A 26,055-nucleotide genomic window follows, 5' to 3' on the forward strand; every position below is an offset into this window, starting at 1 on the left:
CACAGCTCCGTTTAGTGAGCACCTACTACGCCCCGCCCTGTTCTAAGCTCACTGAACCCTCCCAACAACCCTATGAAGTAGGGATTGTGATTATCCCCATTTTACAATGATGAACTGAGGCTCAGGGGGGCTAAGCAACTCATACATGGCAGAGCTGAGTGGAAAACGAGGCAACCCACCCCTGTATTATGTGTATGTCCATGCATGTGCATGTGGCTATATATGTACGCATCAGCGTGTGCATTGCACGCATGCGTGTTTTCATGTGTGTACATGTGTGTATATATGTATCTATGTGTGTGTATGTGTGTTCTAACCTCCTTCTATCACACAGAAGACTCTCCTCTATGATAACAAGAGTCCCTCCTGTCTATAAAGGCCTTTTTAATTGACAAAACACTCTCCAATCTGTTAAAGGATCCCCCAGGACCCCAGGGGGCAGCCAGAATAAGGATATCACCCCAGAAGGGAATGAGGCCCAGAGAGGGCAAGTGCCTGGGGTAGGTGGGAGGCCACACAGCAACTCAGCCAGGACTGGGACCTGGGCCTCCTGATTGGACAGCCTCAGCCAAGGGGTCCCTCTGGATCTGGCTGCCCCTGACTGGCCTGGATGAGGTTTGGGGTCCAGAGCGCCTCACCATGTTTGGGAAGAAGGCTCTGGCCTGGCGGTTCTCATCCATCTTGAAGAGGGCAGGCAGGTCGATGATGTCCTGCTCCGTCAGCCCCAGCTCCTTCTTGAGGATGTCGCGGTTCCAGTCCAGGCAGCGCTGGGCGACAGGGAAGAATGGAGGGCAGGCGAGTGAGGGGACATCCCTGCCACCTTTGTCAACCTCACCCCTGCCTGCAGGGGACCCGGCACTCCAGGGAGAGTGTCAATCGCACCCCGGCACTCCAGCACGCGCCGACCTCTCTGGTGCCCCTCCCACCAATAATGGTAGTAATAAAGAGAACGAGAGAGAAGATTACAGAAATAATACTAGAAAATCCCAGAAATAACACTAGTGACGGCTCATTTACTGAGCACCACCTACTACAAGCCAGACCCTGTGCTAAGTGCTTGCTATGAAGTATCTCATTGAATCCTTAGGCTGTCCCGTGTGGTGAGACTAACAGTGACAATGATTTTGATTAATAATAATTAAAACTAATATGTACCAGAACCCTAAGTGTACTGTTCTAAGTGCTTTACATACATTACTTATTTAAGCCTCAACCTCACGAGGTAGACACTATTATTAGCCCCTTATTAGAGACTCTACCCAAAATGTAGAGTCCTTAGTGAGTTTCCCAAGGTTCAACTGCCAAAATGAGGGGCCATGATTTGACCTCAGATCTACCTGATGCCAAATAATGTCCACGGAGGGGAGTTACAATAAAGTCAACTTTCAAATAGCCAATGAGGCATTATGTGAACTTTGGGAAACTCTGCAGTTGCTTCTACAGCATCCACTCTACCCCTCCCCCTGAAATGTAGCAGCCAGTTATTGGGTTGGGTTGACTACACCCTCCCCTCTTGGTGACAGCTAATTAGTGGACCCTTGCCCCTGCCTCTTTGCTCCAGTGATTGGTTCAAGGATGGGCAATAAACCAGGATTAAGGGAATCAGTATATGGAATTCCCCTGGCTACAATAATTGGTTCAGGTTGGCACAATCAGAGTGAAATGCAAAGCTTTTGTTTGATTGTTGGGGGCACAGACCTCCCTCTTTGTGGGTGGTGTGCTACATGGATGTGAGACCTTGAACTGTTGCAGCTATACTCCTGTCATGAGGGCACCTGTAGAGCCCAAGAAGTGCAGAGAAATGGAGCTGCAGCCCTGATCAACCTGTGCCTGAAATCCATATCACTGCTGGACTTCCTACTCATATGAGTCAATTAAGCCATTTAAAAAAATCAGTCTGAGTTTTTAAATTTAAACTTGATACTCTAAATGTGCCCATGCAGGGCTTCCTTGATGGCACAGTGGTTGAGAATCTGCCTGCCAATGCAGGGGACATGGATTCGAGCCCTGGTCTGGGAAGATCCCCCATGCCACGGAGCAACTAAGCCCGTGCGCCACAACTACTGAGCCTAAGTGCCACAACTACTGAAGCCCGTGCACCTAGAGCCCATGCTCTGCAACAAGAGAAGCCACCGCAGTGAGAAGCCCACGCACCACAACGAAGAGTAGCCCCCGCTCGCCGCAACCAGAGAAAGCCCACATGCAGCAACAAAGACCCAAAGCAGCTAAATAAATAAATAAATATGCTCATGCAAATAAAGAGAGATCTAATTCAACTAAATATGACCCTTTTGACTGGTATCTACTTCTGGATACAATCTTTGAGATTTAGGGACTCAAAAGGTGGGATTCATCCATAGATAGAAAACTTCAGGGATCTCTGATCCCCTAAAACAAATAAAAATTCATGGCATGTGTTTACATATGAAATTTTCTGGAGAGCAGGTCTGTAGTTTTCATCATATTTTAATGAGTGTGGGTCTCCCCCAAATGCTGTGGGCTCTAGCCTTACAGAGCCCTTGGTTCTTTAGTACTGCCTGATACCTTCCCAGGTCTCCTGTCTGCTTCTAGCCTCCACTGACCTGCTTTGTCACCCCATTCAGCCTCCAGTTTAGAGGCGTAAACCAGGAAGCCTAGACCGAATGCTTGTTGAGGCCCTTCCCTCTGTCATGTGCCCTGAACCCTTGGCCATTCCCTACGGAAGCCCCGAGGCTGTAACAGGTGCCATTGGTCATAGCCTTGTCCCTCCCACAGGCCCCTGCCCCGCCCTCACCTGGAAGTACTGGCTCTCCTGCACGAGGCTCTCATTGGACAGAATCTTGTTGATGGTGATTCGCTTGCTGCTCATCCCGCCCAAGCCTGTGGGGGTCAGAGGACAGGGGACAGTCTAGCTTTAGGTGTCCAGCCTGGGCGCTCTCCTTTGCCAAGGCCCCCAGCTTCTGGGCTAACTCTTAGGATGAGGGAGAGGGGCTGGGACAGGCTGGGGCACAGGAGGGCAACCCCAGGGGTAACTCCTTTCCCCAGGGTTGGCCATGTCACCTGGGCCAGGGAAGGGGTGGCAGCTGTCTTGCTCTCTCTCTGGCCAGAGGGTAGGGTGGCACAAGAAGCCTGCTTCTAAGGATGGGCAGCAGACCAGAGGGAGTGTGGCAGAAGCAGGATGCCAAGGGGTGTCACTCATCCTGTTTTCCAGACCTGCCTCATGCTTGGCCCTTGTCCTGGTCTATGCCTGCATCTGCCTCCTATTCCATCATGATGGCCCACGTGGCTTCTGGCTTGATTAGTGATACCTAATGCTCATGGAGCGCCTGCTATGTGGCAGGTAGTCTTCTAGATATTTACATGGATTAACTCAATAATCCTCCCCACATTTCTATAAGGTAGCTTCCAGCATTAAGGATGAAGAAATAGAGGCACAGAGAAGTTACATGACTCGTCCAAGGTCTTACAGCTAGTGGCAGAGCCTGTAAGCAGACCAGGCAGTCTGATTCCAGATCCTAAGCTATTAACTCTTTTTTTTCCCTGCCTGATGCTGGTCCACTGTGTTTCCTAGTCCTGTAGCTTGTTAGTGGCAAAGAGATTGGTGCTGTTGCACCCTGTACCTGAGCTGTCTCCACACCACCCCTTGGACCTATTTGTACAAAGATAATAGTTCCTATATCCTTATGGGTAGCTTTGAGGGCTTAATATAGAAAGAAGCCTCCAGAAAGTCAAGACTCATGCCTGCCAATATAAAACAAATTTCCTATCGGTGGGAATTAAAAAATGACAGTGGTCTTAAGTTGGTCTTGTCCATCCCAGGCACCAGTCACTATCAGGAACACTGCCTTTCGACGTGGAGGGTGGTAATGTATGTAAGTATCGAGCAGCCTTAGGGGTGCAGACTTTTGGGAGCAGGTGGATTAGAGACGCCAACCTGAAAGGGGTCAAAAGGGAATGTAGGAAGAGCACATAAGGAATTGTCATGGCCTCTCTAACCTGGCTCACCGTCTGCGCCTGATCGGCTTTGTCTCTTTCCATGATTAATTTAAGAGCAAAGCTCATCCCAGTCTGTCTATCCCAGTTATGTGGATGTCTAAATTAAGCAGATGATTTCTCACTCCGGGACTGACGGTGATGATGTCTGACTGTACGTCAGGTCTGTCGACTTCCACTTTTCTTCCTACCCCTCAAGTGCATTATGTATATTCTTCTCTATCTCCCTTTCGAAAACACAAGCTCCTTGAACACAGATTGCGTGTCAATTTTGAACTATTTAACTCTCCTTGGGGTCTGGTGCCATTTGAAGTATACACTAGGTCCCAAAGAAGCACTAGGCACTGTTGATGGTCATAAGGGGCAGCAGGTAGCTCGATGGTCCCGTTGGCCACAGCGAGGGTCACAGAGGCCAGGGCTGCTTCCCACCACGGGGACCTCACAGCCCCGGAGCGGGCTGGATGTCCAGGAAGTGGAGCTGGGTGTTCAGGGACAAGGCACTCATCTGCCCTGTCCTCCCAATGGTCCCTCTGGGGGCTCAGCTCCCTGCTCCCTGCCAAGGCCCTGCGGGCACTCACCTTTGAACATGATGGCCTCCCCATGGCCCTCCTTCTGCTTCTCTCGGAAGAGCTTGTAGCAGGCCGAGGTGCTGGCCATGAGCATCCGGAATTTCTGTGAGAGACCATCCAGAGGGCCAGTGTCAGCAGAGAGGAGGTGGCCAAGAAACGTGAAGAAGCCCCCGCTCTCAGTACCCGGGGTCCCACCTGCATATTGTCTCAAGCCACTCTCTGCCAAGCAAAGGCCGCCTGGCAGGGTTTTCTCTATTTTAGAGGAATATTTCTCACCCTTCCTGATATAGAAATTCCTCCACCTTAGCAATGCCATCGAGTCAAAGCTCAGAGTCAAAGGTGACCTTGTACAGAGAGGAAGAGCTTCTCCAAGTGGCCAAGAGGCCAGGCCATTGGCACCAGATTTCCAGGATTTGAAGTTGCAGCTGTTTCTTTTCACTTCTTGGGAAATGAAAGAACCTCTTTCCAGAGCCCCAAGCCCATACCCCATTGCTCTCTAGAGCATTATGGCCAGTACAGTAGCCACCAGCCCTGTGGGATTATTGGACACTTGACTTGTGGCTGGTCTGAGTTGAGATGTGCTAAGAGTGAAATACACACCAGATTCTGAACACTTAGTATAAAAAAAGAATGTAAAATCTCTCATGAATAATTTTTATAATGACTACATGCTAAGGTGCTAATATTTTGGATTTATTGGGTTAAACATTTACCTGCTACAGAAACAATGTACAAACCAGCTTCAGCCTACTTCCTTCTTCCTCTCTGCGGTAGGCTTCCTCTGGATACCCCTCTCTGTTGACAAGAGCTGGCAGTACAGGGGATCTGCACTATCCTATTCACTCCATCCTCAGGGGCCAGCTCACCTCTGTGCCTGGGATGGGGACGAATGTCATGAACTCATCTACATGGCCCACGGTCAGCCAGTCCGAGTAGAGCTCCACGGGTGCCTGCACCTGCTGGGCCTGCAGGAAGTCCCTCACCACCTTGGTCATCCTCCGACCACCAGACCTGGGGTGGGGTTGGGGAGGAGACAGTTCTTCAGAAGGTTGCCCACTGTGCCTGTCTCACCAGAGGGTCTGCAGGAGAAGTTCAGCCTCTAGAATCTAGCCTGGACCCAGAATAGCATTGGCGGAAAAGTCATGGGAAGGAGCCTGATTTGCAGGGACCCTAGCACAGGCAGAAAGGTGTTTGAGCCCAAGGGGAAAAAGGAGGAGTTAGCTGTAGCCATGGTCTGTGTGAAAAGCATAGAGCCCAGTCTTTGGCCGCTGATGGTGTCAGTAGGTGTAAGAAGCCAGCTTCTGTGCTCAGGGATCCCTCATGGACTGCTGGAGAGGGCTAGGACACAGGCATGATTCCAAAATCTTCCCTAGCCTATGTACCTCTTCGCTGTTAACTTCTCAACTTCAATCATTTCAAGTGACACCTCTTCCAGGAAGCCCTTCCTGACTTCCACACTCCCTGAGGTCTTCAATCTCCCCATTACCCTTATAATATAACCCAAAAAACCTCACAGTGGCCAACAAATGCCTCTGTGATCTGGCCCTTGCCTGTCCCTCCTACCTCATCTTCCTCCCTTCCTCCTTGTTCCGTTTGCTCTAGCCACATGCTAAACTTGTTACCAAGGTTTTGTCCTTTCTATTCCTTCTATCTGGGACGCTCCTTCCCTTTGATCTTCCCATGGCTGCTTCCTTCTCATCATCTGAGCCTCAATTCCAAAGTCACTTCCTCAAAATCACAAAAGCCAAAGTGCCCCTGCCCCATCACTCTTTATCATGTACCCTATTTTATCTTCTTCATTGCACCTATTAGCACTCAGAAGTATCTTATTTATTTGCTTTCTTCCATGTTTATTGTCTATACTGCCTCCACACCTAATGGAAAACTTCCCGAGAGCTGGGACTTTGTCTGTTTTGCTCACTGCTGTCTCCCTGCAGCCCAGAACAATACCTGGCACAGAGAAGACTCTCAATAGATATTTGTCTCTAAGAAGACCCCCTGTGAACTCCCCTAAGGGGGTTAGGGACCCCTCCTTGGGTTTCCCTGACCCTGTATCATTCTATCACTGTACACATCCTCTGTTTCATGTCTGTGATCTCCACCATCTCCTGGAAGGTGGGGCTGGGCTTCATGTTTGGAACCCCATGTCTGACATAGGGCTTAGTGCTTGGCTGGTGCCTGGGAAATACCTGCTGAATGGATGAGTGACTGTTGAGTGGAGGGAGAAGGAGGGCAGGGTGAGCAAATGGTCACTATCTGTGTCAGTGGCCTCCCGCAGAAGGTAGAGGATCCCATGTGGCTTATAGGGACTTGGTGCCCAAATCCTGGCTCGTCCCACATGTGTAGGTTCCTGGCAGCCCTTTTGTGAAGTGAGGACCCACAGTACTCACTCTCTCCCCAGCAACCACTCTAAGGAAAAATCTGCCTTCTCATCGACTGGTGGGTGACCTGGGGAGGGAGTGAAGGTGTTGTTGATAGGCTAGGGAGCCAGGGACTCAGGCTTTGGGGCAGAGCCATGTCTTCTCATGTGTCTTTTGTGAATGGGCATCCCCGAGGATTTGTTGGTGTGCTCCCACTGATCCTCTTTCAGTACTCCTTCTCTGAACTCCTTCATCCCTTCCCCACTTTCTTTAAAATCTCATTATATTCCCTCCCATTTGGGGAAGGGGGTTATTTATTTAGTTTTGTATTAGGTCCTAATTCATACTAAGATGTAAAGGCTAACTTGGTTTTCTTTCCAGGAGTGTCTGTATCTTGTCAGAGAGCCATGGGAGAGGTTAATTCTCCCAGCCAATCACTCCATGTATGAGCAACCCAGTCTGCTCCTAAAGGGAAACCATAACTCCCCCCGCCCCAGCCCCCCACCACTGCCCGCAGGCCCACCCTGGCTTCTCTTACAGAGGAAAGCTGCTCCCGATGAGGATCCGGCCCAGGGGGTATGTCTTGCCATTCACGGTCACAGGCGGACTGACCTCTAGGTTCCCAAAGGAATCAAGGCTGGTGACAGGCTCAAAGAGGGGCTCCCGGGTCACGTAGCCAAAATCTGGGCCCTGGGCAAGAGACACCCGTCATTAGTCTCTTGTGGCCAGGAGCCCTTAGCCCCAACCCAGCCACCCTCTGACCACTTTTCACTACCTTTGGTCTGGCTCTGTGGGCACTTAGCTTCTAGGGGGGTCACCCATGCTCTTCTTATTCCCACTGATGAGCAGGACCCTGGCATGGGGAGGCTGAGTTTGTGAGCGTGTCAGTATGAGTGTGAGAATGAATGTGAATATATGAGTGTCTGTGTGTGTGTATACATCTGGGTCTCTGGGTGTGCCTCTATTTCTTAAACACTGAGACATATTGGTGATTTCTGGTTTGGTCCTCATTTTGTGCTATTGACATCCCCACTCATCTCTTAATGTGAGCAAGAAATGGACCTTTGCTGTTGTCAGCTATTGAGATATGGGGGCTGTTTGTTACTGCAGTCTTACCAAGTGAAAGCTGACCAATACACGCAGGAATGGCAGATATGTAACATATATACCAACCCAACCCATTCCCAACTAACCATATTTATTCACGGAGCCCAGATATAGCCTTCTTAGCACAGAGCTCCAACAGACTGCAGTTACATGATATAACCCCAGTGATGCCCCCTGAACTTTAAGTTTCCTTTCATGATTTTTTGGTAAAAAAGTAGGGATCTTGCTTGGGAGCTTGCACTGGGGCTGGAAGTAAGCTTGTCTGACAAAAATACTTGCTAATAAAAACCAAAGAGTGAGAAGATGTGGCTTATCCTGGCCCAGCTTAGAGGCTCAAGGGACAGCTGTGCCCAGTAGGGTTAATGGCTGCAGCTTAGTGCTTTCTCGCCTATGAGCCCCAGATGGCAAGGTGAGACTCGCCAGAGGCTGGGCAGCTGGGGCTTTACAGCCTCATATGGGCAGGCAGGCATGCAGTACAAAGCTGGGCTTGGCCCAGGCCTCCAGGAATAATGCAGTCTGGGGGCCTTGGTACTAGGCCAGCCTGGAACACTAAAGGCAGGTGGTGACCCGGGAAGAAAGGGTAAGAAAAGGATCTGAGAGGCCTTGGTTCTCCTGCCTGCTGGCTGGTTTGACTACCCCTCATGTTGGAGGAAGTGGACAGTCCTCACCGAGGACAGTGTCCAGGGCTGTGGAATGAGAACCAGAATAGCAGCTAATAATAGTCATTGTATCAGGAGCAGCACGGATGCCTTATATAATGTTTTCAATCTTCACAATAAGCCTGTGAGATGGATACTGTTTCTATCCCCATTTTACAGATGAGCAAACTGAGGCTTGAGGAGGTTAAGGTGCTTGCCCAAGGTCACATTGCTGCTAAGGGGTGGAACTGGGACTCAAGGCCAGATCTGTCTGGCATTCCAGAGCTTTGTGCTCACACCACTGGCTCTGCCATCTCCCTGTGATGAAGGGACTAGGTTAGTGAATGTTCTCAAGAAGCAGGTGTGGACCTGGCATAGGGTGGCCTCTGAGCAGCCCTGATGTCTCACGGGAGGCTGCCCTGTGTGTGACCTTGGCAAAGCCACCTGATCTACCCAGTCTCTGTTTCGTGTTCTGTTCAAGCCTCCCCCTGCCTGTTCAGGGTGGAAGGTGAGGACAAAGACGACTGATTTTGGTTCTGTCTTCATTCAGTTGGTTGTTGAGGGCATAAAAGGAGAGTGGTAATGACCTCTAGAATCGAGGGTGGGGGTCAGATTGCTTTTTAAAAAACTCATGAACTGAAAAAAATCACAGATTTAATGAGCTTTGAAGTTGGAACCATGCTTTTCGACAATTGCTTAACTATAATTTTCCTCTTTGACACTTCAAAGGTGGGGCAGTGTCAGGAGTCAGGCCTATGTCTCCCATAGCTCTCATTTCCCATGAGAGAACTCTCCATGTTTTGGAAAAGCATCAGTTATCAGAGCAGGAAAGGATGTTAGAGATTACTATCCCAACGGACCCATTTTGCAGATGAGAAGATGGAGGCAACAGACTAATTTGCAGTAAACTGATTTGCCAGGGGTGCCCAAGGCCTCCCGACCACTCTGTCCTGTAAAAGTCCCAGGATTGTGCCCTCCCCCATCCCCCAAGGTGGTCCTCAGCATCTCACCAGGAGCTGCTTCACTGGGAAATCCTTCAGGTTTCCGTCTCTGGGGGAGTCCAGAACCACAGGGAAGCCTTTGTGGGGGGCCTCGATGTAGCCAAACTCGATTTCATCCTGTGGGGACACCGGGAAGAACTATCAGACGAGCCCAGGGGGCCACCAGTGAATACTAGCCAGCCTCCCCAATTCTCCTCCCAAGCACATGATGGCAGTGGTTTCTTACATATCCCTCCTTAGATAGTCTCTGCGCATCCCCAGCATGTTTGTACTCATACTGACCCCATTTTAAAAGACATAACTGGTAACATCTGTATACATTTTCCTGCAAGTAATACCTTAACTGGAAGTGCATTCTTTATTTATAGATTGGCTTCTTTTTAACTGATGTATAGTACTCCACAGAAAGGCTGTCCAATCATATGGTCATCCCCTTGCCCCGTGGATGGACATTTAGGTTGTTTTACAGTCTTCTGCTACCCTAAGAAGCTGCAGTGAATTACCTTGTACATTTCTGTCCCTGTGTACATGTGCAGGTGTGATCTGAGGGCAGAATTCGCATACGTGGAGCAGCTGGGCGCCAGGGCATTGACATTAAGCTGCCTCTTCTTGCCTGAGCCCTGGACCACATCCTTCCCGGCTTGGGGTTCCTTACCTGGATCCAGCGATCTCCCCGGTTCATGTACTGGAAGCAGACCTTCAGTTCACAGTTGGTTTTCTCAACCAGGTTCTTCACCTCTTTCAGGAACAGGTAATTGTCCTTCATGCTGAGAAGTGTGGGAAGAGGGGGAGGCCAAGAGGGAGGGTGAGGAGGGATGAGGGCCAGCCCACTGAGGTGGCAACAGCAGTTGGCATCTCTGGGCTGCGCTGGGCAGATGAGGCCACATCTGTGTTCAAAGGCACCTTTGCAAAGGCCACTGGAGTCAAGGGCCAAGCAAACTCATCCCCTCATGCAGTGTTTACCAAAGTCATGAACAAACAAAATGAGGAAGGGAATTCTCACCCTTACCTGCCCCAAAGCCTTACATCTCTGACTCCCCAGATTTCCAAGGAAGAGCTATGCCTAGCATGGAGGCAGGGGATGGGTCCAGGACAGCAGGGGTGTGTGGCCAGGTGGTGTGGCCAGTATCACCTGCAGGCACTTCTTTCCCCTGCTTCTTATCTCACTGTAGCTGTCTAGCGCATAATAGATGCTCAGTTAAAGAATTGCTGGATGAATAAGATGAGTTGAATATCCATTGTAGAGAAAGGTTCCTGACTACATGGTATGGGCCAAGAAGATATGGGAAAGAAATGCTAGTTATTATTTTTTAGAGCACAAAAACTCTGTGCCAGGACCTTGGATGAATACTTCACCTGCTTCATCTCACTTAATCATCACAGTGACTCTGTGATGTGAGTGTCTCAGAGAAACAGAGGCACAGAGAGGCCAAGTGAGTTGCTCTAGGTCACACAGCTGGTAAGTAACAGAGCATGATCTGAACTCAGGTCTGTCTGCCCCTGAAGCCCCAGCTTTAGCCACTCTCTGTGCAGTGCCTACTGCTTACCAGCACACAAACACCGACAAGGGAGGCAGGATGTTGGGGGTCATGATCCACGGAGCAATCCGGAATGTCACGGTGTCCGTGAAGATGGGTGTCAGGGGGATCTCCTGGGCGTGGGAGAGGAGAGGAGGGGATCAAAAAGTCTTGTCAGGGTGCTTTTCACTCCTGCTTAACAAAGTGGGTGAAACCGACAACAGTATTGCCTAAGGGAGCACTTAAGGTGCGCCAGGTCCTATTTTTACATGTGAGATTTCATTTCTGCCCTACAATAACCCCAGAGGGTAGATAGTATTATAATCCTTGTTTTAGAGATGGGGAAACCAAGTCACATAGCTGTCCAAGGTCACATGGTTAGTAAGTGGTAGAGCCTGTACATAAGCCCAGGCAGTCTGGCTGCCAAGCCCATACTCTCAACCACGGTCTGATCTCGCTGCATCAAAGTTCTCTTCCTGAAATCGGCTCACACGATGGCTGAGCCAGCCCCGGCCTTCCTCTGGTTTTGCTCTGGGCACCTTGCCCTTTTCTATGTGTGAGTGTTATCATGTTATTGGGGGAAATTTTGATATGTCCACATTGTTCTTTAAGGAAAGTTTCGGGAAGCTTGCCTGCAACTTGAAGGAAGATGAGATAGGATTCCTTTGCATGGCTGGCTTTGGAAAGCTACAGGAAACTGGCCCCTGTCCTTGGTGGGGAGGATGGAGGTGGCCTTTCCTGCATGGGTCTGCCTTTTTTAAAAATTTATTTATTTATTTATTTATTTATTTATTTATGGCCACACTGTATGGCATGCGGGATCTCGGTTCCCTGACCAGGGATCGAACCTGTGCCCCCTGCAGTGGAAGCACAGAGTCTTAACCACTGGACCTCCAGGGAAGTCCCCCGGGGTCTGCCTTTTGAGTGTCCGCTGGAGGGGGCCAATCTGAGAGACCCTGATGGCCAGGTTGCTCCAGGCACTGGGGGAGCAGGAGAAGCCCTCTCCCCATCCCCTCCTGTTAGCTCTGCTTCTCCTGTCTTTCCCTTTTCCCAGCGACTTGAGGCTGCTTTGTGAATGAGATCTCACAAGCTCGTATGCTCACAGCCACCCTGGGAAGCAGCAGTATTTGTCATTTCTGTTTTCCAGGTGGGGCAGCTAAGGCACAGGGAGTAAATTCACTTGCCCAATGTCTCATGGGCTCAAACCTGGGCCGCCTGACTCCAGAGCCCCTTCTCATAAATCTAAGCGAGACCTAGCTTCACCTTCGGCAGAGCCCACGGCCTCCTGCCTCAAAGCGGTCCGGGGATGAAACTGGGGAGCAAACCCTGTGTCTGAGAGGGCAGCCAGGTCCCTCCCTATATCTGAACAAAGCTGGGTGGGCCTGAGGGGAAGGGGTCTGGGGCTGCAGTTTTTTTTTTTTAATATTTATTTATTTGGTTGCGCCAGGTCCTAGTTGCGTCAGGCAGGCTCCTTAGTTGCAGCACGTGGGTTCCTTAGTTGTGGCTCACCTGCTCCTTAGCTGTGGCATGCAAACTCTTAGTTGTGGCATGCATGTGGGATCCAGTTCCCTGACCAGGGATCCAACCCGGGCCCCCTGCACTGGGAGCACGGAATCTTATCCACTGCGTCACCAGGGAAGTCCCTGGGGCTGCAGTTTTTGATGAGAGGTCCTTGTGGGCAGGACACATCCTAGGCTGGGGGGTGGGGGGCTTCTCCTCGGGAGGGGAAGGTGCTCTCCTTCTCGTCCAGTTTCCCAAAACCAAGAGCAAAGGTGGGTGACATGTCTGGCCACAGGGAGGGGACATGGCCTGCGACTGGGATTTGGGGTTTGGCCTGTGGTCAGAGTTGGTAGAACCCACAGCTAGGGTGTGGGACCAGGTAGGGAGGGAAGAACAGAGCACACATGTGTGGCCTACTTTGCTTCTTGCGCTAACCATTGGCACTCTGTGCCTCAGAACTAGGCCCGCTCTCTGCAGGGAGGAGGACAGACCAGGGACAGGCATGAGGTAAGAAAAAATCACCTGGAGAGAATCCGGGGGAGTAGGTACAGTAAGGAGGACCCCCAGAGCATAGCTCAGAGGACGCTGGCAGACACATGTGGATGGTGGGGCATCCAGGCCTCCAAGCCTGGACCCTCTCCCCTTGGAGCTTTGAGGGTAGTAGAGCATACTGGGGACCCCCCTGGGAGTGGCCCTCTAGAAGGAGCCCCACCTGGTCCACAGGGCAGCCCCTCCTGGTAGAGGCCCGGAGCCCTCACCTCGGCCATATACTCCAGCAGGCTGACGTGGATGGAGACCAGGCCCGAGAAGCCCTCGTCAGGAAAACGTAGGCCTTCCACGAAGAACAGCAGCTCGGCAGAGCCGCCCGTGTACTTGACCACGTGGTAGAGCTTCCGGCGGCCCAGGATGTGGATATAACGCTGGCCGAAAAACGGGTCTGGAGGGAGAAGGACCAAGGTCAGGCCCCACCCACAACCGTCCGTGGGGCGGGGTCACTGATGGGGGACACGATGGCATAGTAACCTGTCCTCTAGACACAGAGAGAAAAGCACAAGCAGAAAACGCCACCAGAAGGGCCGTGACCTGGTCATCTTCCCAGCACTGTAGGGCCCTAGCCATGTGGCACTCAACCAGACACCCTTTCTGGCTTCTGGCTTCCTTGCCTATAAAGTGAGCTAACTCTCCCAGGAAGGGGACATGAAATGATAGCAGCTGAGGACCGGGCAGCCAGTGGTGTCAAGGAAGGGAATTATTGTGCCCATTTTACAGAGGAGGAAACAGTCCCAGAAATAAGAAATGGCTTGTCCGGAATCACACAGCCAGTAAGTGGCTGAGCTGGGACTCAAATCCCTGTCCAGTTCTGAACCCCGACCTCTCCTCTCCTTTATATAAATAAAACACCAAAGTGCCCATTTGTGCCCCCAATTCTCCTCCATATAATGCAAGCCACATTGGCGTGTGGGTCTCTGGCTGCACGTTTTTGTGGCTGGTTTCTCCCACGCTCCTGCCCCACTGAAACCACCCAGCTCTTCACAGCGCTGTTCCCTCTGCTTGGAAGAGTTATCTCCCTCCTTCTTTCAGGCCTTGATTTGTGTCACTTCTGGGAATCTTAGCCAGATCCCCCAGAGACCAAGCCAGGGGCTCTGTCTGGAGTTTCCACAGCCCCCACCCTACCCCATCACAGCCTTTAAATGGACATGATCTCAGTGTTTAGTTGTTGGCTCTGAGAGACCGTCACCTGCATGGGGGCTGAGACAGGTCCGGTCCAGGGCAGGTTGTATTTAATAAATATCTACTGAATGAACCAATGGCTCCCACACCACTCCCCGTGGGAGAATTTTCAGGCCAATTTAGAGGCACATGTATTGAATTACTACTCCATGACCACATGGACAAGGATCTCTGGGGGACACAGAGATGGGCAAGATGCAGCCCCTCTGTCTAGGAGCAGTGGTCAGCTGATGATAAGATGGCACAGATGTGGGAAGCATCATAGTAGAGCTACGGGGTGAGAGAGCCCGTGGGGTTACTGGGGTGAGGAGGGCAGGGGAAGGGAGGCGGGGTGGGAGGCGTTTGAGCAGAGAAAGGCAGCCTTTGAGATGCCCCTGGGGGCGGCAGAGGTGGGGTGCAGTGAGGAGAGGAGATACTTGCATTGGCCAAGGCATGGAGGTAGGACCCTATGCAGTTCCAGAAGGAGTTTCTTTATGCCCTGCAGAGCTGGAAGGGCAGAATCAGGCTCAGCTTAGTACTTTTGTCCACAAAAATGGGTATGATTACTGACCAGTTACCTGAGGGCTACAGCATGTAACTAGAACAGTCCTGGCATGAATAGGGTGCTTGATTAAAACTTGCAAAATGAACGGAGGAACCAGCAAAGCCCAGGCTCAGGATGGTTGCTCACTAGGACAATGTGCTCAACTAGACCCTGGTTATACATCTCATTAAGGGTGGGTTACCTTAGTGGTTATGACTTCCAGAGTCAGAGAGATGCGGGTTCAAGTACCTCTCTGGCTTTCAAGCTGCAAAACCTCAGGGAATTCACTTAACCTCCCTGAGCCTCAGTTTACTCATCTGTTCAATGGGGGATAATAACACTTATGCCACAGGGTCCTTGCAAGGTAAAATGGCAGCATCAGGAATTGAGGTAAGCTCGGTAGCCAAGGGTAACCATCGGTAACACAGCTGACTTGCTGGTATGACTACTATGAGAGCCCATGCATGTGTCAGCACACCCCGTACTGCAAAATTCATGACCTTTTCATTGAACGGCTTAGGAACAGGAGGCAAAGAAAAATACCTCACCTCACCTTCCCTTAGGTGGGCCCAAGAAATGAGGCATATAGACTCAGACACTGGGTGTCCCAAGGAACAGCTCAAGACAGAAGGTGAAGTCCTTCTTACTCAGAAAAGACAACATATGCCTTGTGTCCCAATCACTAAGTAGATCCAGATGGCTCTGCATAATTAAAAAATTCTCCCCCAGGCACCCAGGCCCTCCAATGTCCGCCTGTCCCAGGCTGCACTTAAACTGGTGCTAGGAAAGAGATCCTCAGGCCTGGAAGCTGACTTGTCTTGGCAGAAAACTCCAAAACTTTCCCAGAGCTCTGGGCAGCTAGGTGGTGTGTGTGTGTGTGTGTGTGTGTGTGCGCGCGCGCGCGTGCGTGTGTGCGCGTGTGTGTGCGTGTGTGCGCGCGTGTGTGCGTGTGTGCGCGCGCTCCACCTGGGCTTGGGAGGGGGTTGGGCAGGGGAGCTGGGCCAGATGGAAGGATGCGTTGTTGCCCATCTGCATGCAGTTTTTTCCCCTCTATGGCCTGCAATTTACATGTGCCTCTTTTTCTAGTGTCTTGGGCCAGCTCTAGGTAGATCGATGACTTGGTGGGAACAATCCAGCCACTGTCCCGAGGAGCCTCCTTCCCCCATCCCCTGTCCCAGCTGGGTGCAGTCCTGCCTGCGTGTGACCAGCTCTCCCTGCAGGAACCAACAATGACCCTCTATTGAGCAGCCCACATGCCTCGGGCTGGGCCCTGCCAGCCACCCTGACTTCTCCTTAGCCCCAGACATCGGCCCCGCAGGCTGGCACGTGGCATAACCCTTCTGGTCACTTTGGAGCCATCCCACCTCCCAAGGAGACTCTTTGATAGTGTGACCATCTGTCCTGGTTTGCCTGGGATTGAGGGGTTTCTCGGAATGAGGGAGTTTTAGTGCTAAAACCAGGAAAATCCTGGGCAAACTGGGACAAGCTGGTCACTGCACCCTTGTAGGAAGAGGTCAGGTCCCAACTTTGGGATCCTGAGGCAGAATCTGAGGCTGGAGCACAGACACCTGGGTCTTCCTAACAGCACTGGAGACACCTGTCCACTGCAATCATTATACAGTAAGTCCCCTACATACGAACCTTCAAGTTGCGAAATTTCAAAGACACGAACGTGCGTTCCATCAGTATCAGGCGTAAGTGAAACTGCAGCTTGCCCTCAGATTGTGTTAGTTGGGTACCTAGGTTAACTTTGTTGGACTTATGAACAAATTGGACCTACGAACGCTCACTTGGAACGGAACTCGTCCGTATGTAGGGGACTTACTGTAATTAATAATCATCATAATAACCCCCCAAAAGCAACAAGTGCCATCTACAGAGAGTGTTCCACGGGCCGGCTACTGAGTGCTGACACATGTGCCTTATCTAACTCTATCACCAGCAGGAACTGTCAGGCCTCTCCTTAGCCCCACGTCACATCACAGAAGAGGAACCCAAGGCCTGGGCTGGTAAGTAGACTTGCCCAGATCCAGGATTTGAACCTCCTGGGCTCTAGAGCTCCCTCTCAGGGTCCCTCAGCCTCCAGCCCAGCCCCCTGCCCTTGGGGGACACAGGTGACACATGACATTCATGTAACACAACATATTCTTATCCACAGGTGTACATGGATTTGGACAAAACCCCAAAATGCCTGCATGGACAAAAAGGAAGAAGGGGAAACTGTACCACAGATGAATTATTTTTCATCCTGTTCTTTAGTGTGGCACTGAGTATTCACCCAGGATTCCAATTCTGTGGGAAACTGACGATTCTGGGATCATCACTGCATCAGTAACACCGCCCCTCCCCCCACATTGCAAGATGGCAGCCCAGATAAGACAGACTGGGGAACAGCATCTCAAAGCACTCAGCAGTGGTTCCTCCTTTTCTTGTCTGCTCAGGACCCATCTCGATGGCAGTGAGGGAGAGGGATGTGATTAAGGGCCAGATCTCAATCCACTGCCATCAACAAAAAGATGCTCTAGATAATGTCCAGGTGTCACTAGCAGCAACAGGTTGAGTGTCACAATATGACGCCATGTGGTCGAGAAGCCGAGATCCTGATCGTACCCTTCCTGTCCAGCCGGCAGCCCCATCCCCCGTGGCAACCCTGGCCTGGACCGGGTAAACATCAGCATCTCTGGCCCACTTAGGCTGTGGAGCCGGCCTGACTCTGGGGACATTCCAACCTGCGTGAGGTCACTGCCCGAGCCCAGGGTGGATCAGGAGGTGGACTGGCTTCAGGTGGCAGCCGGGTCCACTGCTGTCCTGGCTAAATCCCTCCCTGAGGTGAGGGTCCAGGGCCACTGGGACCAAGTCCTCATGGCGACTGCTGTTAGTGGGCCTGGTCAGAGGAGGGCCTCAGAGATGGGCTGGAGACCCTGGGCCCCCCAGAGAGCTGGGCATGCGGGGGAAGCCTCACCCTGCACCACAGCAAATGATTTTGCGGAGACAGCTTTTTAATACATAAATCAGACCTTGACAGTCACTTGCTTAAAACCTTCTAACGGCTTTCCAGTGCACTTGGAATAAAATGCAAGCCCTCTCTGCATGCGCTGGCCCCTGCCCAGTTCGCTGACCTTGACTCCAACACATCCCCCTCCTCCTGTCTTCTGTCTATGCCTCCAATACTGGTTCCCTCCTCCGGGCTTTGTACGCGCTGTTCCCTCTGCTTACAGCACTCTTCCCTCAGCTCATGAACGGCTGGTTCTTTCTCATTGTTGCTTTGGTTCTCAACTCAAACGTCGCCTGCTCGGAGAGGCCTTGCCGGACCATCTAGGCTGGCGGTGCCTCGCCTCTGCCCCTGCCGTTCTCTACTGCTTGCTCTGTGTCATTTCCTCCAATTGTGCTTTCCATTATGTTTCCCTCATTAGACCGTCTCCTTCCCGAGGGCAGGGTGTGATGGCAGAGTTCACCCAGGGATCCCGGAGCTGAGACCAGCACCTGGCACTGAGGGGGCTCAACACCGAGTCACAGAAGGAACCAGACAGAGCAGGCAGCTGCGGGGATTAGCTCCACGGCGGAAGCACGTTCCTGGCTCACTGGGGACCCAGGAGGCCCTGTCCTTGGCAAGAGGAGCAAGGGGTCCGCTCCTTGAGGGTGCCCACAGCATCATCACGGGCTCTTTAAAAGTCAGGGGCAGTTCTCATGTTCAGAAAGTCTGAGATGGGCAGAAAACACCTGGTGGGGGTGGGAGGGAGTGGGTACCTGCCTCAGGTATCATGAAGGTGATGTGATTCTGGGAAAGATGGACCTCAAAAGCCCTTCCTCCCCTGGTTCACCTGGAACTCCTCTGGGTTCCACATAAATCTGTCACTGCCAACTCCTTTGAGGGAGGAGAGATCTATCCCACGGGTCCTCTTGACTTCACAGGACAACGGTGGTCCTGGTGACCATTACCAAGAAGCCAGTGCTGGCCCTCTCCAGTCACCTGCACCTGTGCCTACTAAGGGGAGGGGTCTGGGGAGCCTTAGAGGGAGGAGCTGGGCCCCCGAGGGGTATCTCAGAGAACACTGACTGGATGGGAAGTGCAGGAGGGCCAGGCTGGGGACACTCACTCTCCACGTAGAACACGCCCACTTTATCCGAGTCCGACATGGAAATGTAGAGAACGATCTCGTATCCGGTGGGGAGGTGGTCGGGGCCTTTGGTCCGCAGGATCATCTGGGACATGTCCTTGAGGTCTGAGGGGTGGATGCATGAGGAGGTTAAAATTAAGAGAATTGCGTTGGGGTGGGGTGGGGGGGGTGGGGGAACTGGATGAAGGTGGTCAAAAGGTACACACTTCCAGTTGTAAGATAAATAAGTTACCAGGGATGTAATGTACAACATGATTAATGTAATTAACATGGCTGTATGTTATATATGAAAGTTGTTGACAGTAAATCCTAAGAGTTCTTATCACAATTTTGTTTTTCTATTTCTTTAATTTTGTACCTATATGAGATGATGGATGTTTACTAAACTTATTGTAATACTCACTTCATGATATATGGAAATCAAATCATTATGCTGTATACCTTAAACTTAGACAGTGTTGTATGTCAATTATATCTTAATTAAAAAAACAAAGGAGAATTGTGGCTGGAATGTTGGCCTGTTACTTTTATAATCAGGACAAAGCAAACCCCAAACCTGTGTATTATGAAAAAGCATAAGAAGTAGTTGTCATCTCCAACACTACAGATGACTTCCTATAACCTTTTGGGAACTTCCTTCTGCTCCTTTTTCTACATATGTACAACTTCTTAAAAAACGTGGTTCTAGGGACTTCCCTGGTGGCGCAGTGGTTAAGAATCCGCCTGCCAATGCAGGGGACACGGGTTAGAGCCCTGGTCTGGGAAGGTACCACATACTGCAGAGCAACTAAGCCCGTGTGCCACAACTACTGAGCCTGCGCTCTAGAGCCTGTGAGCCACAACCACTGAGCCCGCGTGCCACAACTACTGAAGCCCTCACTCCTAGAGCCTGTGCTCTACAACAAGAGAAGTCACTGCAGTGAGAAGCCCGCGCACCTCAACAAAGAGTAGCCCCTGCTTACCACAACTAGAAAAAGCCCGTGCAGAGCAACAAAGACCCAATGCAGCCAAAAATAAATAAATAAAAGAATTTATAAAACAAAACAAAACAAACAAAAAAACTTTAAAAGAAAAAAACATGGTTCCAATTGAACTATATCGATAGTTTTATTGTCTGTTTTTAGCAGGAGTGGATACCTGAGTCCACCATCCTCAGGAGACCCAAGGTCACACCTGCCTCACCCTTGGCCCAGCCCAAGACTTATCATAAGTGCTTTCATTGCTCCTCCCTGCTCCCCACCCCAAGCTCAACTGCAGATCCTGTGGTACCTTCCTTGCTGTAGACCTTCTCATCGCTGCAGTCCTCTTTGGGCAACCAGGGTGTGTCTCGGTCACAGTTCACCAGCAGGATGGCTCCCTGCCCCTCAGGGCCCCAGGTCCAGGATGCCTGCATTGGCGAGGAGAGAGGTCAGTGCTGTCTTCTCTATCTTCTGACAGATATTCTCAACCCCAGCGCAGACCCCATAGGACACTGGAGAGACAGCCTCAGGATGAGACTCTTGCAGCCACTGCCCGGAAATGTAAATTGGTGCAGCCATTATGCAAAACAGTATGGAGACTCCTCAAAAAACTAAATATAGAGTTGCCATATGATCCAGCAATCCCACTCCTGGGCATATACCCAGACAAAACTATAATTCAAAAAGATACATGTACCTCTATGTTCACAGCAGCACAATAGCCAAGACATGGAAACAACCTAAATGTCCATTGACAGATGAATGGATAAGGAAGATGTGGTATAAATAAATAAATAAATAAACAAACATAATACATGCATACACACACACATAAAATGGAATATTACTCAGCCATTAAAAAGAATGAAATAATGCCATTTGCAGCAACATGGATGGACCTAGAGATTAACATACTAAGAGAAGTCAGAAAGAGAAAGACAAATACAATACGATATCACTTATATGTGGAATCTAAAATATGACACAAATGAACCTATCTATGAACCAGAAACAGACTCACAGACACAGAGAACAGCCTTGTGGTTGCCAACGGGGAGGTAGGGTGGGGGAGGGAAGGACTGGGAGTTTGGGGTTAGCAGATGAGAACTATTATATATAGGATGGGTGACAATGAGGTCTTACTGTATAGCACAGGGAACTATATTCAATATCCTGAGATAAATAAACCATAATGGAAAAAGACTATACATATATAATATATGTCAAACTGAGTCACTTTGCTATACAGCAGAAGTTAAACACAACTTTGTAAATCAACTATACTTCAATAAAATAAAAAGGGAACCCTCTTACACTGTTGGTGGGAATGTAAACTGGTGCAGCCACTATGGAGAACAGTATGGAGGTTCCTCAAAAAACTAAAAATAGAGTTGCCATATGATCCAGCAATCCCTCTCCTGGGCATATATTGGACAAAACCATAATTCAAAAAGGTACATGCTCCCCTATGTTCATAGCAGCACTATTCACAATAGCCAAGACATGGAAATGACCTAAATGTCCGTCAACAGACGAACGGATAAAGAAGATGTGGTACATATACACAATGGAATATTACTCAGCCATTAAAAAGAATGAAACAATGCCATTTGCAGTAACATGGATGGACCTAGGGATTATCATGCTAAGTAAGTCAGAAAGAGAAAGACAAATACCATATGATATCACTTATATGTGGAATCTAAAATATGATGCAAATGAAGATATTTATGAAACAAAAAACAGATTCACAAATATAGAGAATAGACTTGTGGTTGCCAAGGGGGAGGTGGGGTGGGGGAAGGAAGGAGTGGGAGTTTGGGGTTAGCAGATGTAAACTTGTAATAGGATGGATAAAAAACAAGGTCCTACTGTATAGCACAGGGTACTGTATTCAACATCTTGGGATAAACTATAATGGAAAGGAATATGAAAAAGAATATATACATGTATAACTGAGTTACTTTGCTGTACAGCAGAAATTAAACACAATATTGTAAATCAACTATACTTCAATAAAATTTAAAAAATATATTTATGGGATGAGTAAAGAATGTATGAAACTTCACTGGCCCAGATGGAGGAAGCCTGGGTAAGTTCAGGCCCACAGGGACTGGGTGACTCCCCAGCTTCTCAGCGGAGGTTGGATGCCTCAGAGGCCTCTGTGGTGCCTACTGGCACGTAGCTTGGCCATGGATACAGAGAACATATGTGTGTGGCTGCCTTGCCCTCAGGAAGGCAGCGCTGGTGCAGAGCCCCCTGAGAAGCCTGGGGGAAGGGGCTCCCCTATAGGCCTGAGGACATGCAGAGAGTCTCGAGCTGGCTGCTAGGCCCCAGGCTTCTCAATGGGCTGTATTTATTTAGCTTTTTAAAGTATCCATCTCCATATAATTTAAACCGGACTTTACGATGTTATTATAAAAGTAATGTATGGCCATGGCAAAAATTTAAATGCCATACAAGGGCAGAAAATGGAAAATAGAAGCCTGGACGTGCAAAGAGCAAAACCAGCAGAGCTTAAAAATGGGGTTGAGGAAAAAGTAGGAATCAGCGACTTGGAGAACACAATGCTATCTGTCTGCACAAGTTAAAAATACACACACGCAAACCACACCGCATGTTTCGCAAGAATCACAAGAACAGAAAGAGATGTGTTAAAACCATTGAAGTGCTCCTTTGTAGGGGAGCAGAATGGGAGGGGGGAATGCAGGATCAAAGAGAATAAATGAATGAATGAACAAATGAACAAAGGATGAATGAACGAATAAATGAAAAATTAAAAACAGGAGAGGGGTTGTGCATGCACCGTTAAAGATGATATGCCTTGGGGCTTCCCTGGTGGCGCAGTGGTTGAGAGTCCGCCTGCCGATGCAGGGGACGCAGGCTCGTGACCTGGTCCGGGAAGATCCCACATGCCGCGGAGCGGCTAGGCTCGTGAGCCATGGCCGCTGAGCCTGCGCGTCCGGAGCCTGTGCTCCGCAACGGGAGAGGCCACAGCAGTGAGAGGCCCGCGTACCGGAAAAAAAAACAAACAAAAAAGACGATATGCCTTGAATTGGGAATGATTGATGCAATCTTCTGCTCCTGATGGTCAAAATAAAAAAGGCAAAATAATAAGAGCAAATGCTTTGGCGGTACTTCCTCTGTGGCAGGACATTCATCCTTTCCACCAACTCTATGAACTGGGTGTCCCCATCCTGTGGATGGGGGCCACTGAAACTCGGGAACCTGCTCCATAGCTGTCCCTCTAAGGAGCTTGCCCCTTGGTGGGCTCTGTCACTGGAGTGTGTGTCTGGGAACCTGTCTCCTCATCTGTAAAATGACAGTTGTTGAAGCTTGCTGGGAGGACCACGGCTGCCTGCAGGACCCAGCCTGGGGCTCTGGCCCCGGAAGCCCCCCGTTCAGTCTGCCCTTGTAGTGAGGTACCTTTCTTGGGTTGTTCTTTTCCACCATGCCGTCCCGGTCTGCATCCACATCCAGGGAGATCTCTGGGGACAGACACATGGGTGAGTTGTTGAGCCTGCCAGACCGGGTGGGGCTGGGACAGGAGGAAGATTAGGGTGGGATTAGGGTGCAGCTCACCCATTTGCTTGGTTCCCAGAAGGGGAGTGCCTTGATGAGGGCATCTTAGCCAACCCCCTACCTCAACACCCCACTGCGGGATGGAAACACGAGCAGATACTGTGCAGACTGCACAGCTCTTGGAGGGGCTGCCAGGTGGGTCAGGGATCTCTCACCCCTTTACTGTTCCTCAGTCAATTCTGGGTGGTGGATGGGATGAGCCTCACTGGACAGATTTGGGAACCTCAGTTCAGAGAGGCCAAGTCACATGCCCAGGGGCACACAGGTCGCATTAGCAGAACTGAAGCACACACTGCGTCTGGTCTGAATCGAAGCTCATATTTTGAAAACTTTTATAGGATTCCCTACCTGCCTTTCCTAGTCTGCCTTAGGCGTGTGTGCACACGTGCACGTGTGTGCGTTTCTCTCCCAGAACTCCTGGTGGTCTAGGGTCCACCTCTAAGGACTGAGGGTTTTACTTTGGGTGGGAAACTGGGTCTTCAACCCCTCTTGATCTGAGGGTGCCTAAGAGTCCAGGCTGCCAGATAGAGGATCCTGCACCAGCCTCCCAGCTCATCAGCCCAATTTGCTGACAGGTGACGTCTCTGGGTGCCCTGCTGGGTGCCTCTGTTTATCCCCACCCAGCAGGTCCCTGTTTATCCTTTCTCTTGGGGGATGGACCTTCTCTATCCCTCGGCCTGCTGTGGGGACCGTGTGGGGAAGTGAAATGAGCCCAAGGTTTAGTACCAGACGGTGCTGGGTTTCAACCTTGGTTCTCTGCTTGTAAGCTGTGTGGCTTTGGGCAGGTTAGACAGCTTCTCTGAGCCCCAGTTTCTTTAGCTGAAAAATGGGGCCCTTTCCAGTTAGATGAGTTGCCCTAATTGCAATGGGGGCAGTACTGCCATTTTGAGCCGGACTTTTGTTGTCGTTGCTGAGGGAGCCTCCCTGTGCGCTGTAGGGTGTTAAGCGGCATCCCTGGCCTCTGCCCCCTGGATGCCAGTGACACCCGCCAGCTATGACAACCGAAATGTCTCCAGATATTGCCAAGTGTCCTTTGGAAGGCAATATGGCTCCCTGATACAGACCGACAGGGCGGGGCAGGGGAGTTGTTGGAAAGGTGATGGGCGCGACACACAGAATGAGATAAGCTGGGTTCAGGCCCCCGAACTGCCCAGTGGGCTCGGTCTCATGCTGAGCATGACTTGGACCGAGGTAGGAGCTGGGTGGGAATGAATGGATTTCTGGGCAGTCCCCTTGGCAGGCGTGCTCTCTCCTCTCTCTCTCCTAAGTCGGGGGATTATATTCGGGGCCTCCCTTTGCCCACAGCCCGATTCCCTCTTAACCCTGATTGTGGCTCTTCTGGGTCTTGAAGGAGGTAGGAGCTGGGGGGCTTTAAGGGCACCTGGTCCTTGGAGAGGCAGCACTCCCACCTCTGCAGCCCCACTGCCAGGCGTATAGGAAATAGTGAAATAAACTCTTCCCATTGATCCCATTCACGCAGCAAATCACTGTTGAGCATCTACTGTGTTCCAGGCACCACACAAGTCGTGGCGACCAGTGGTGGGCAATCAGGGCCCCATGCCTGCTCCCAAGAAGCCCCCAGTCCTATGAGATAAATAGTTTTGTTCCCATTTTACAGGTGAGCAAACCCAGACTTGGAGACGTCACCTGTCAGCAAATTGGGCTGATGAGCTGGGAGGCGGGTGCAGGATAAGAATTCTAGGGAGAAAGCCAAGAAGGTGGCACCACCAGCTACTGTTAAAGAGGCTGAAGGCTCAGATGGAGGAACAATATTGATTTTGGCTCCCAGACCTTCATGAACTTTCCAGTGGGACACTCCCTAGGGAACGCTGCCTTTCGGGGAGGCTGGCTTCCTGAAGCTCCTGCCTGGGGAGCAGCTGCAGACCCAGCCTCCTCCAGGAATCACTCTTTGCTTTTCAAGATAACAACCTCTCCTGCACGTATAGTTCTTTGTGGACTACAGCACTTCCCGTGTGTGTTTTCCCTTCAATTGCCCCCCTCTCCACACAGCCACCCGTACCATACAGATGAGGAAACAGAGGCACCCAGCAGGGCATTGACCATGAAGTCCCCAGAGAGTACAGAGCCAGGGGTCCCACTCGGGTCTCTGACTCCAGACTCCTGCCTTTGGCCGTTCCCTCCACCGTCTGAGGCTGACCTCTGCCCTGGGCTGTTTCCAAAACCCAAGCCTGCCTTTCAAGACCAGGACTTGCTCCCCTGAAGTTCAGGGAAGCTGGCCACCTCCCCACCCTGGCAGCCGTGGGGCTTTGGTCTCCAGGCTGCAAGATAGTTCCACATCACGGATCCTGTGGTCCGTGAAAGCAGTGGGGCATAGGAGAGAAATTATGAAGCACTTCATTGTGCTTTACTTCATTACTTACTTTTTTTTTTGGCCGTGCAGTGCAGGTTGTGGCATCTTAGTTCCCTGACGAGGGATTAAATCCAGGCCATGCAGTGAAAGCGCCGAGCCCTAACCAC

General features: G+C 50.7%; 1 protein-coding gene across 2 annotated transcripts in view; it reads right to left on the minus strand.

Moving 5' to 3' along the window:
* Nucleotides 1-26,055, minus strand: part of PADI2 (peptidyl arginine deiminase 2) — a gene marked incomplete at both ends in the record, with an annotated part of 44,091 nt that overhangs the window by 261 nt on the left and 17,775 nt on the right. Inside the window, 13 exons of one of the 2 annotated variants that reach the window (XM_082613288.1) lie at nucleotides 639-767; nucleotides 2,774-2,859; nucleotides 4,551-4,644; nucleotides 5,408-5,552; nucleotides 7,440-7,591; nucleotides 9,657-9,764; nucleotides 10,303-10,414; nucleotides 11,195-11,298; nucleotides 13,423-13,601; nucleotides 14,810-14,881; nucleotides 19,016-19,141; nucleotides 20,306-20,423; nucleotides 23,422-23,483. In XM_082613288.1, coding sequence (XP_082469414.1) covers nucleotides 639-767; nucleotides 2,774-2,859; nucleotides 4,551-4,644; nucleotides 5,408-5,552; nucleotides 7,440-7,591; nucleotides 9,657-9,764; nucleotides 10,303-10,414; nucleotides 11,195-11,298; nucleotides 13,423-13,601; nucleotides 14,810-14,881; nucleotides 19,016-19,141; nucleotides 20,306-20,423; nucleotides 23,422-23,483 — 1,487 coding nt within the window. The remainder of the gene's footprint in view (nucleotides 1-638; nucleotides 768-2,773; nucleotides 2,860-4,550; nucleotides 4,645-5,407; nucleotides 5,553-7,439; nucleotides 7,592-9,656; nucleotides 9,765-10,302; nucleotides 10,415-11,194; nucleotides 11,299-13,422; nucleotides 13,602-14,809; nucleotides 14,882-19,015; nucleotides 19,142-20,305; nucleotides 20,424-23,421; nucleotides 23,484-26,055) is intronic. The other variant, XM_082613289.1, reaches the window with a different exon arrangement.

This window comes from Mesoplodon mirus (assembly GCF_964341445.2).
Source record: "Mesoplodon mirus genome assembly, chromosome: 3".
Classification (NCBI taxonomy): domain Eukaryota; kingdom Metazoa; phylum Chordata; class Mammalia; order Artiodactyla; family Ziphiidae; genus Mesoplodon; species Mesoplodon mirus.